The 13,706-nt window shown below is 35.3% G+C and overlaps 1 protein-coding gene across 1 annotated transcript in view; it reads right to left on the bottom strand.

The window, feature by feature from the left end:
• Positions 1-13,706, bottom strand: part of LOC138709426 (sensory neuron membrane protein 1-like) — a 72,472-nt gene that overhangs the window by 11,110 nt on the left and 47,656 nt on the right. The window contains exons 5-6 of the mRNA XM_069840181.1: positions 6,063-6,317; positions 4,150-4,361 (exon numbers count right to left, since the gene is read on the bottom strand). Coding sequence (XP_069696282.1) covers positions 4,150-4,361; positions 6,063-6,317 — 467 coding nt within the window. The remainder of the gene's footprint in view (positions 1-4,149; positions 4,362-6,062; positions 6,318-13,706) is intronic.

Here is a 13,706-nt window from a genome sequence, read left to right as displayed (position 1 = left end):
ATTTATTTAACCTGGCAGAGTTAAGGCCATACGGCCTTCTTTAACACTCAACCAGGAGTAAAACTGCAAATTTACAAAGTACACTACAATTTTACACACAAAACTGAATAAGATAATAATAATAAAATGTAAACAACGAGTAAGTAGAAATCAGACATACTATATAACATACAGAAATAAAGGAAAAGGAATAATAAAGTGTGCACAATAGGTCAAAATAAATGAGACATACAAAGTATAAAAAGGGAAGACAATTATTGATAATAATAATAATAATAATAATAATAATAATAATAATAATAATAATAATAATATGTTTCGATGTCTTTTCGAAAACAGATGGTAAGTAAAAACTTAATTTTAAGGAGCATGGAAGGAAAAGTATTTATTTTGTGCAGATAGCAAAAATATGAGATACTTAATATGTTGTGAAATTTTAAATGAAGTATAAAAGAACAATGCACGTTGTCATTATTTTTCTTGTTATGAAGACTACCACGCCCTCACCTGTAACTTGAATAATAAACGAACAATAAAAAGTATCGGCTTATATGTCTTAATCGGGGTAAAATATATCGACGTTATTTCGACGTATGTAGTGTAATTTGTAAATTTCATTAATAAATAAACAATAAAAAGTATTGGCTTCTATGTTTTAATCGGTGTAAAATACTTCCACGTTTTTTTCTACGTATGAGTGTAATTTGAATATTTCATTAATAAATAAACAATTAAAATATCGGCTTCTATGTCTTAATCGGAGTAAAACACTTCAACGTTTTTTTTTTAAGTATTTAGTGTAATTTACAACTTCGTGACCAGCCTGGTACGTTTTTCTAATTTCAAATATCTGCTGATGTAAAGTGCACGCTCTTTCTATGGAAAATAAGAAAATAAATTTATTTTATTTTATTAATAATACAAAAATAATTAATAAGAGGATAAAAAATTAACATGGAAAAAGTGTGTATACGGTAGTAATAAGTAGAAGAATATTATATTGCTTTCGTTTTTTGGTCACAGTCCGTCTCTGCACTGTTATTCACTGCATTACCTGAGGAGATACCCACACCACCCCTCTCCCTGCGATAGTGGTGTGCGGGTTGCATTTCTATTACGTCACAATTTCGTGGTGTTTGGCAACTAGAGCTGGGGACGGAGCGAGTAGAACTGTTGAGTTACTCGGTTCTATCGGTTTATGTGCTTGGCAGCGGAGCACCGAAGTTACTCGGTTAACCGTAGCCGTTACCGGTCAGTTCAAACGTTCAAACAGAGTTCACGTGTTTTACTTAATTGTAGCAGGCAACAACGTAGGTACTGTTGTATTTAAATATTATCTGCTGCAAGACAAATTATTTCCTTATCCCCAAGGCGGGCTGAAAGGTCTCTAGTATTGAAGAGGAGTTCATTCTATTATATGATCTGTCAGGTGGACCTAATGAACATTGAATCTGAACATATTACTGTACATAATAATAATAATAATAATAATAATAATAATAATAATTATTATTATTATTATTATTTTATTATTATTATTATTATCATCGTCATCATCATCATATTAGAGTGTTTGATTAATATTAAAATAAGTTAAAAAAAAGTGCATTGTTTTTCTTCTATTTGTGTTTATTGGATTTGTGTTACCTCATCAGTCATTTTATTTGTATTTATTTCTACGAATTATGTTGCCTAATTACTTTAATTTATCAATAATATTACTCTTCACCAAAGAGAACATGGTTGTATTGAAGGCTAGTAATGTTATAAAATAAATAAGCATTATGTTCTTCAGTTTAAGATTCCACGTTTTATTGATTATTTTATCCACTTTCCGTAATAGTAAATAATTCTGTGTGTTATTTTTAAGTGTTTTAGGCAGCGCTTCATGGAGCCCGTTTCTTTCTATCTTCTTTTTTACTTAGCTGCAGCGTTTAACGTTTACCTCACATGTTAATTTATTAGCTGTTAGTATTATAAATTGAATCCTCTAGATTCAAAACCCTCTAAAGACCATTTTGTTAGTAATTGAGTTACGCCCACATATTGCTTGCTAAGAATGAATTCGAATGATTTGTACAGTTTGAATTCAAAAAGCCAGTAAATTTGAAGCAAAAGGCTTGTTAAAATTCACTGTTAGGTTGAAAATTCCCTCTATTTGCCACTAGTTACTGTTAAAATCCTTCAATTTATGAAAGTGGATGTAGGGGATTTTGAATCTATAGGATTCAATTGTTTTATCAATTTTATTTCGTCTGTCATATATAACAACACTGAAAGTTAAATAGGCCTTTCATACAAAATAACTCCGCAAATAGTTGTAATCACGCAAATGAAATTTGCAACCGCCATTTTGCAATGAAGAGAAGCACTTTTTTCTCGTCAATCGGCAAAGCGAAAGCGCTTTACTACAACGCTTTTGAAACAAGCTTGGTTTCACTTTCAAGGTACGTTCTAAAATCGACTCAATCTATCTACATTTTAAATCTGCCGCCACAAATTTGTACTCTGTACTGTACTTGGTTCAACCGAGTAATGACGTCATTGTAACTGCTCCAAAGAGTTTGTAATATATAACTAGAGACACCAATGGCGCTAGTGTAGCGTACAAATTTGAACCGATGTTCGGCCGCCATTAAAGGGAGTTGATGCTTCGCCGGGAGTGCGAGCAGTTCATGCTTATTTGAGGAGTACGAATAAATATAAGTACACCTGAAGGGAAATAATATGAAAATGGTGAAATACTGCGCCGCAAATGATTGTTCTAACATAGCTTACTATTGTAGGATGCCCAGGAAAACATGCATCTCTTAATATTTGGAAAAATATTCTAAATGCAGTTCCTCCTTTCAGTGTGTTTACAGAATGTCGGAACATTTCTTGAATAACTTTTTTTCCAGAAGCATATTAATCAGGTTTATACGGTTGATTTCAACAATGTATGTAAGGGTTAGGTGCCATCGTATTACAGATTATAATAGCAAAGTGCATAATAAAATCCTCAGACAGTATCTGTATAAAACTGTTTTATTTCAGAATAAATTACGGTAAATCATGTAATATCCGTTTGGTACTTCTAGCTTATTCGTTAAAATATAGCTGATGGCCACAAATTTATTACCACCATCACAAGTTGCCGTGCCATCACTACTACTAGGCCTACTAATACCAAATATTAGACCTACTAATACCACTACTACTAGGCCTACTAATATCACTAATACTAGGCCTCCTAATACCATCAATACTAGACTCACTCTTACCACTACTAATAGGCCTACTAATATCACCAATACTAGGCCTACTATTACCACTACTAGGCCTATTAATATCACCAATACTAGGCCTACTAATACCACCAATACTAGGCCTACTCTTACCACTACTAATAGGCCTACTAATATCACCAATACTAGGCCTATTATTACCACTACTACTAGACCTCTATTATATCAGTACTACTGGGCCTATTACTACTACTGCATTAAAAAGCCTGTACTGACAGCTATACAATTAATAAATTGTTTAATGATAAAAAATTATTCTTTTTATGTTTTAAATCAGGTTTCCAGAATTTTGATGATCTCATATTTCACCACTAAACATTTTCTAAGCACCATATATCTTCCTCTTCCTTTGCATGAAAGGACTAAAATATAAATTATTTTAAATATTACAGTAGATATCTATTATTATGGCCCTAAAAATACTGGCAATACTGAAAATTCATGTTGGTATTGTCATTATTCAATATTTCACTTATTTATACCGAGTATTACTTATGGGTGATTGAAATTATTTTTTTATAATATCGCCAAAGATGAATCATATAATAGTTTAATAAATACAGCGCTTCTCTGCCATTCATATTTATTTCATCACGACCCATCCTTGGTAAAAGATGTTTAAAACAGTGTCTATCACCAGGCTACATCAATGTATTGTGGTACTGTTTCCGAATTTCGCGCCGCAAACACTCCCTTTAATGGCGGATGCTAGCCGATTCAATTTGTGACATTTTCCTTGCCTGCCACTCACGGGTATGTGTCTCTAGTAAGTATTACAAACTCTTTGAACTGCTCCGAACCGAACCGCTGAGTCCCCAGCCCTATTGGCAATCACTGCTCTATACAGTAGGAGCAACTGTACCTGCAAAGGTCTGCCAGGAATCCCGTGATATTGTCCTTCTTGGTGAGGAAGGGCGGGAAGATGGTGGAGTCCGTGCCATTGAGAGTATTGCACGGCTTCCCGCTCCACACGGTCTGCTCGGGCTGGTCCCTGAACTCCACGAGTCGGCCTAGTTCCTTGATGTTCTCGATGCCGCGCTTCACCCGCAGCCTATCGCGGACCGTTCCATTTTTCTGAAATCAGACTTGTCCGTCAGTATGGCTGTTTGCAGGCTCCAAAGCAGCGCTGCTCGGTATGCTCAATGTTGCGACCAGTGTTGCCAACACTTATTCATATAATCCCGCTAGATGGCTTTCGAAAACCAGCGATTTTCTAACGAATATCTCTAGATTTTAATGTGTACTTATTATATAATAATATTATTTGCATTTGATATGTATTGCATTTTACTGTTAAACGTAAGAATTGGACATGTTCCTTATTCTATGCTATAAAGCAAATGTAAGAATATTATGGAACGAATAAATCTATCTATCTATCTATCTATCTATCTATCTATCTATCTATCTATCTATCTATCTATCTATCTATCTATCTATCTATCTATCTATCTATCTATCTATCTATCTATCTATCTATCTATCTATCTATCTATCTATCTATCTATCTATCTATCTATCTATCTATCTATCTATCTATCTATCTATCTATCTATCTATCTATCTATCTATCTATCTATCTATCTATCTATCTATCTATCTATCTATCTATCTACCTACCTACCTACCTACCTACCTACCTATAATAATAATAATAATAATAATAATAATAATAATAATAATAATAATATTGGTAAATCCACCCGTCAACGTAAGGACATTCGCCCGCCAATGTAACTAATATTGCATACTTTTATCATTGCCAATGTGGCGCTATAAAGCAATTTTGAACACTTTTATCACAGCCTCAACATATTTCAATTCTTATTGCACTATATATGTTACCATTAAAACCCGAAATCTGACAAAACCAGTTTCAACTAAAGTCCCGACGCTGTTATTTCCAGCGTGACTCCGCCTCTTTGCTTACATCTTAGAAAGTGAAGGCTCTGTAAAGTCTAGGTAGGTAGTATCGTTCGCCATTTTTGTTCTTACGTTGCCGAGCTACCATACGAGGAATCTATTTGCCACACCGTTAAACATTATCATGTCGTAGCTCCTATGATAATAAATCAAACGCAATGTAATTCAGCAAATAACTGAGCAGCAAATAACGTCTTCGTGTGCTTTCTGCGAACGCCAACGAAAGAGCTAAAATGGCGCGCGATTATATTATGTATTTATCGTGCCTTAATGAATGAATCAGCGAATCACAAGACGCACACGTTTAAATGTACCCGACCAGCAACGCGATTGGCTGCCGGAAATTAGAGCGACGGGACTATAGTAAAAACTAGTTTTAAAATGTAGATATATACAAAACGAATTTTCGTAAGATCTAGAATCAATGGTTTGTTTGGTTTTTTTTTTTTTTTTTTTTTTAGGCTTTTACCAAACAAAAACCGTAACAAACCAAACCTAACCTATCATTGATCTAGAAAACTCGCTTTCTATCTATATTTGCATAAACTAGTTTTTACTAGCAGAAACTGGATTTGACGGATTTAGGGTTTTAACGGTAACATAGCCTATATGTGGAATTATCACTACATTAACACATCCATTATTTCACACAACACACATTGAACGAAATAAATGTAATTATGGAAGCCGCCAATAATGCTAATATGAATTTCATTTCAGAAACTTTAAAGATTAAAAACCGCTAGTATTCCTGCTAAGCGGGATAATATAATTTTACCCGCGAGACGGTTATCCAAAAAAGCTAGATTTAGCGGGAAAACCGCTGAATTGGCAACACTGGTTGCGACCTACCGATCCGAAAATGGAGAACTTGAAGATGTCCTCGCTGACACGGTGGAAGTGGTGAGCGTGCTTCTTGATCTCCGAGCAGACGGCCGTCGTGGCGAAGTTGACTTCAGTGCAGTTAAACTCGAAGCCGTCGAAAAGCAGATCGCGGGCCGGTGCTGTAACGAACACGGACGACGTGTTGCCGAACATGTGAGGGATGGCGGCGTTGATGAACTCCAGTCCCAGAGGATGCTGCCTCTGTGCCTCTAGCACCATACCCTGAAGTGTTCAATAAGCACCTGTATTTTTATGTTATTAGTGGCTTGTGCAGCAAATGCTGCAAACTAAGTTCATTAGACGTTGTAATAAAAATTTTGCATATTTATTTTCAACAAAGAATACCAGACATTTTGAAAGTTATTTGGTTCCATAATAATGAATCATACCTCCCTTTAAATCACCTTTTTATGAACTTGTTCATCCATTCATAATTATTCTACCCGTTCCAGACTTGACATATATTTCACCAAGTACAAATATAGTACTACAAGCAATAGTTTTATTTCCATATCTTATAAACTTTATAACTCTTTACCATTGCATATAAGAAACACGTCATATTTTACTTTCAGAAGGATGGTGAGAAGGACAATGATGGCAAATCCAATCTACAGTGTCAATGATTTTAGCAATATTACGTTGTAGATACTATTTGTCATAAGCTCATGTAATTGACAAATCTGTACATTTTAACCTGATTTTATACTATTTCTTTTAAAACTTTTAACCTGTTTTTGTGATAATCTGGTGATTGTATATTTATTTTTTTTATTCTTACATTTATTCATATTGTAGTAGCCAGGTATTATATATATATATATATATATATATATATATATATATACATCTATATATCTGACGTTGTCTATGGCTGTAAATCGCTTAATGAAATTACATTCATCTATCTATCTATCTATCTATCTATCTATCTATCTATCTATCTATCTATCTATCTATCTATCTATCTATCTATCTATCTATCTATCTATCTATCTATCTATCTATCTATCTATCTATCTATCTATCTATCTACCTGTCTGTCTGTCTGTCTGTCTGTCTGTCTGTCTGCCTGCCTGCCTGCCTGCCTATCTGTCTGTCTGTCTGTCTGTCTGTCTGCCTGCCTGCCTGCCTGCCTGCCTGTCTGTCTGTCTGTCTGCCTGCCTGCCTGCCTGCCTGCCTGTCTGTCTGCCTATCTGTCTGCCTGCCTGCCTGCCTGTCTGTCTGTCTGTCTGTCTGTCTGCCTGTCTGCCTGTCTGTCTGCCTGCCTGTCTGTCTGTCTGTCTGCCTATCTATCTGTCTGTCTGTCTGTCTGCCTGCCTGCCTGCCTGTCTGTCTGTCTGTATGTCTGCCTGTCTGCCTGTCTGTCTGCCTGCCTGCCTGTCTGTCTGTCTGTCTGCCTATCTATCTGTCTGTCTGCCTGTCTATCTGTCTGTCTGCCTGCCTGCCTGCCTGTCTGTCTGTCTGTCTGTCTGTCTGTCTGCCTGCCTGCCTGCCTGCCTGCCTGTCTGTCTGTCTGTCTGCCTATCTGTCTGTCTGTCTGTCTGCCTGTCTGCCTGCCTGCCTGTCTGCCTGCCTGCCTGCCTGCCTGCCTGTCTGTCTGTCTGTCTGCCTATCTATCTGTCTGTCTGCCTGCCTGCCTGCCTATCTGTCTGTCTGTCTGCCTATCTGTCTGTCTGCCTGCCTGCCTGCCTGCCTGCCTGCCTGCCTATCTATCTATCTATCTATCTATCTATCTATCTATCTATCTATCTATCTATCTATCTATCTATCTATCTATCTATCTATCTATCTATCTATCTATCTATCTATCTATCTATCTATCTATCTATCGGTCCGTCCGTCCGTCCGTCCGTCTGTCTGTCTATCTGTCTGTCTGTCCGTCCGTCCGTCCGTCCATCCATCAGGATAAATCACCTTTTTATGTAACAGGATACGTAAAACAATTTACAAATTTGTAAACCTTCGCCATTACTTGCCTACTCATGTATTACGTTTGGTTTATTTGGCTATAGTTGAATCTGTTATCCAATATGGTATAACTGGATGGGGAGGCATTACAAAAACTGCTCTTCTTCCTCTAATTATGTTGCAAAAACGTAGAATCAAAATTTGTTTGAAAAGGCGACTGGATTATCCAACAAATTTGATCCATTCCGAATTGAATGTTTTTAGAATTGACCAAATTTATAAATACTCTTTAATGAAATTCTATCATAAAAATAGAATGAAATTTGTAGCTCAGCCACATGATCATAATACAAGACGAAATGAAATTCTTAAATTAGTTGAACCTAAATGTTTCACATCTGCTGCTTTACTACACAGTATAAATTATGGTCCACGTCTATATAATTCGATAATAAAATTTAATCCAGAATTGACTACTTTAAGGAATGAAATTTTCAGATCCAGAATTAAAAAATTTATATGACAGACTTCCCTGTATTTATATTATGTACCATGTATTGTAAAACAAGTTTATTTCTATCCTAAGTATATTTTTTTCTATTTTATCTTGGTTACTATATCAACATGACCTGCACTAATTATACTATTAATAATAATTTAATATTAATCCAACAATCTCAACATCGTCTCTTTTTTCACTCAGCTATTACTAGTATTATTATTTACTAATTTTATTATCATCTTATGTGAGCTTTTTTCTTAAGTATCTTGTCTACAAAGTATGTGTATCTATGTAACGGAACTGTCCCCGAACACGAGCTTTGCTCTTTCGGGTATTGTAATGTAACGTTTTTATGTATATGTTATTATTAAATAAAATCTAAACCTAAATCTAAATCTGAATGTTTTTTTATGCCAAATACTTTTTCTTGAAAATATCTACCTTCAGTTTTTGAGTTTCAGCGCGAAAACGCAAGTAGTAACAATGTCAGGATGATCAGTGGGTTTTTCATACGGGAGTAAAGCAATAAGTATTTCAGTTCATTGTGGATTGTAGTCGAAAGTTAAAAAAAAAATGTCAGGTTTGCTATGTTTTCGAACAATAGACATAGTATCTTGGTATAGCTGCTGCATGTAGAGCTTGAAATGTATAGGGTAAAATCATTTTATCTTACTAAGAGATCTTGCTAAAATGATCGGGAAACTACAAAATTATTTATTAGTAAGTAATACGTTTTGGTCTTTCCTGTAAGTTTTGCGCTCTCTCGAGCCAATACTGAAGAGAATGATGCATATAAATATCTACACCACATCGCCATTAACTATATGGAAAAGACCCAACCCCACTTGATTAATAACTATAAAAATATTTGAATTTTCGTAACAATATTATTATCTTACGTAAGTTTTGTAGTTTTATATATATATATAACTACAAAACTATATATAGACGCCACTCAGTAAATTATAGAAATGAAGATCTAATTTAAGACATTCTCTACATCTACTTACAGCTACTCCAAAACGTTTCGCTTTCATATCATTAATATAGCATTAATATGTATAATTATTAATAAAAATGGTAACATCATGGCATTAACTATAATAATATTTAATTTCTAATGGTAATAATGTCATCAAACCACCTCACGTTTTGTAGATTTTAATATCCAATACACAGCTGTACTCAGAAAATTACACACCGCAGAATAAGACCTATAAATTATTTTTAGTAAGTCTGAAGTTTTTTAATAACCAATTGAATTGAGCTGTAAATAATGTCAGCAATACTGCAAGTCATGGCCTTCGTGTAATAGCCTATTGTTTATTGCACTACCATCTCTATCGATACAGACGTTAGTGGTTTATTGTAGTGTGTGTTTTGTTTTATTCTGAAATGCAATTAGTTCTCAAAACTGACGAAAGATTGATTTTGAAAAATAGGAAAATTATGTAGGAAATCTACCGCTTCACTGAAAGTTACTATTTTTCTGAAAATCCTTGGATGCCAAGCTTCAAAATGACGGGTCATTCATTAAAATCCGTTTAGCCGTTTTCCCATAATTTTTATTACCAGTTCAATTATATAAAAATGGTAACATCATGGCATTAACTATAATTACGTAAGATATATAATATATATATGTACATACATGTAGATGTTAACATTTCAACAGTCACCGTCGTAGCTCAAGTGGTAAGCGCGTAGCCTACGAGTCTGTAGCTGCGCTGTATTCATTGTTGTTTTACTTTACAATGTTACATTTAAATTAGTCTGGTGCGACATGAATTTTCCTGGCACAATTGTAAAATATTTTTTGCACGATATTGTTTTTTTGTTGTATTTGCTACTATTGTTGTTGTGCATTGAAAGCTTGAAATCTCACAAAGAAACTTGTTGCTAGGGAAACCATTCTTCATAACATAAAACTATACTGAAATAGACCCATTACGGTGCACTTGTTACTTAGTTACCATTGCAGTGTAGTTTTGTGCAGCATTTGGAATAATATTGCTCTACATTTTCAATGTAAAATATATTATTTGCAATTTAAAAATATGTTCATGCAAAAAATGTTGTACAATAAATGTGTTGCAGTTCCATTATTGTATGCCATTTAAATTTATTACTCTCTCCTCTTACCATACGTGCCCCCATCAGGTGAATAACTGAATTCAACACTGTATCTGTGACACACACCAATATTTATTTGGCGACAGACTTTTAATTACCAATAAGAGTTTTTTCTGTTGTACGGAGGAAGGACCCGAAGGCTTACACTGCAGCCTGAGGCTTATTGTGCTTACCACTCCTATTCTTTGAATGATTGGGTAGCCGAATGGTCGTGCTCTTGTACAAATACAACGCTCTGCAACGTGAATTTAACCCGGGGTGCGGTATGAATGATGATATTTGAATTAATGATGGCGAAATGAGTCCGAGGTCCAACGCCAAAAGTTACCCAGCAATTCTGCTTCAGAAAACTCCGGAAAAAATCCTAACCAGGTAACTTGTCCCAACCAGGATTCGAACCCGGGCCCGCGATGTCACTTTTAATATATTTAGGCCTACATAATTTTTGGAGGGAAATACACGTACAGGAGCTCGTAGATCACTGCCCGACGAATACAGTAACGGGAAGTACAACGATTAATATTGACATTTCTTTCCCATGTAATCTTATCTTAACCGACCTATAGTCATCTACTTGAGTGCTGTAGTTGGAAATAAATTTTAGGGGGTACTGTTGAAATCTCCTTGATCAGACTAGACTATATGAACTCGTACTGATCTTCTTTTCCAAGGTTACCTTTCAACCTGCAATCTCCTCTGCAGATCTCCTTTCAGATCGCAGCCACAATTTGCATATAAGGCAAGAAATTAAACGCTGACACTTATGACCCAACACTTTTTAGGAACAAAAACCTAAAAACATCTTTTACTGGAAGAGAATTCATTTTTTAGTGAAGATATCGTTCATTACAATAATGCTCATTACATTCTTCAGTTGAAATTGGAATGGAATCTGCAATATGTAACTGGACTCAAGATTCATGAACGCACGAAAAGTAACAATATTTCCCTCATCTAGCAAACTGCTAGCATTACACCTGACCGAGCTTTAAAATTAGAGAGTCAGTGCAGCAGGATTCGTAAGGCGCCACATCATAAAATTAGTGTTGTGTGAAACCGTCTACGCAAGTTTTGAAATTAGCGATTCAGTGTAGCAGATTTCTCGAAGCACCATCCCATAAAGTTAATGTCAATTACATATAGAAATACCACTGCGGTATACAAGTTGAAATTAACAAATCACAATTACTTCTGAAGTGCCAGGCATGGTTTTCGATAAAATAACGAATGAAAGTGTTTAAGCAAAGGATGTGAGATGCTAGCCGCTACTTTTATGCCAGATAGGCTATCAAAATCAAAACGTTCTTCAAGTAACTAATATCCTTCATTTCAAAGCATATTAAAGACTATGGGTCGAATCCATAGTCGTCACTTATAAAATAAGGAAACACTTAAGTAATGACCATTTCCTTAGCACTTGTTTTAGATCGTATTGCAGAGACGCTACTCTTTCATTTGCAGTGAACATTCCCTTGACATCGAAAGAAATATGGCAAAATGGCTAGACGTGAGCACTTTCGTACATTCAATTGTTTTCCAGCACGTTCAAATGGTTAAATCGGCATTATTATCGCACACAATTATAGAAGTAAATATTAGAGAGCTAAAAACTCTACAAAATGTCGAGAAAGCATTTTGCAGCAGAAGAAGAAAGAAGTGAGCTAAGAGAAATAGTTATGAAATATAGAGATATCGTCGAAAGTAAAAAATCTGATAATTGTTCTCTCCAAAAGAACAACTTGACATGGGACAAAATTACAGTTGAATTTAATCCAAAATCCGGAAATATTCCTGTAAGTAAATCATTTAAATTTATTTTTCAGTTATTTTTATGATAAACACAGTGGAAGTGGTATGATTCATCATCATCCTTAGCTCGACAACCCATCATGGGTCCTGGCTGTCCTTAGGAGTTTCCGCCATTCATCCCTATTTCTAGCAACACTCATCCAGTTTTTAACTCTAATAGTTCTGGCATCCTCCCTGATGCCATCCTCCCATCTGACCTTTGGTCTTCCTCTTCGTCTACTTCCCCCTGGTTCATATCGGAGGACTCTGATAGCTGGTCTCGAGTCCTCTAATCTCATTATATGACCAGCCCACCTCAGGCGTCCCATTTTTATAAAAGATGTTATATTGGGTTCACTGAATAGTTCATATAATTCATGATTATACCGGGCTCTCCATTCGTTATCTACATTGACTGGCCCAAAGATCGACCTTTAAACCTTACGTTCAAAAATGTTTAATCTATGTATATCCTTTTTAGTCAATGTCCAGGCTCCTGAGGCATAAGTGAGGACTGGTCTTATCAAGGTTTTATATATTCTAATTTTGCTTTGGGGGGTTAATATTTTAGATCTAATATGTCTCACGAGACCATAGTAGCATCTATTAGCGAGGAAGATCCTTTTACCAATTTCAAGACTCATATCATTATCTTGACTAACTATAGAGCCCAAATAACTAAAATTAGTTACTCGATCAAATTTATAGTTTCCAATCTCCAAGAAATCATCTGCACCACAAGCTCTATTTGGGTTAGATATCATGTACTTAGTCTTCTTTTCATTTACTTGTAGTCCCATCCTCTTTGCTGCGTCCAGTAGAGAGTTAAATGCATCTTCCAGTGCTGTTCTTGTTCTAGCAATGTCGATGTCATCTGCATAGGCTAGGAGTTGTACTGATTTATAATAAATCGTATTCGTTGTTTGTATTTCTGAATCTCTTATAATCTTTTCCAGTGCAATGTTGAACAGCATGCACGCCAGTGCATCCCCTTGTCTTAGTCCACTGGTTGGAAGTGGTATGATTACACACATTTTAACAGCTTATTCCTTGGGTAGAATACAAACTAAAATGCAAATAGACCCTAACACTTCGTTAGGGCCTGAATACTTTTCGAGAGAAAAAAATAAATACCACTTAAACCTACCTGGAATGATGCTGTAGCATAAAATCTCAAAGCCACCAGTATTTTGTGCAGTGGTGAACTTGGTAAGCCTCATTGTTGTATTGTAAATTTATTTCAATGAGAGACATCAAAATATACACAACAGTGTTCT

This window comes from Periplaneta americana, chromosome 11, assembly GCF_040183065.1.
Source record: "Periplaneta americana isolate PAMFEO1 chromosome 11, P.americana_PAMFEO1_priV1, whole genome shotgun sequence".
In the NCBI taxonomy this organism is placed as follows: Eukaryota; Metazoa; Arthropoda; class Insecta; order Blattodea; family Blattidae; genus Periplaneta; species Periplaneta americana.
Note: the sequence above shows the minus strand (reverse complement) of the source record. Positions and strands in the feature narration are given on the sequence as shown.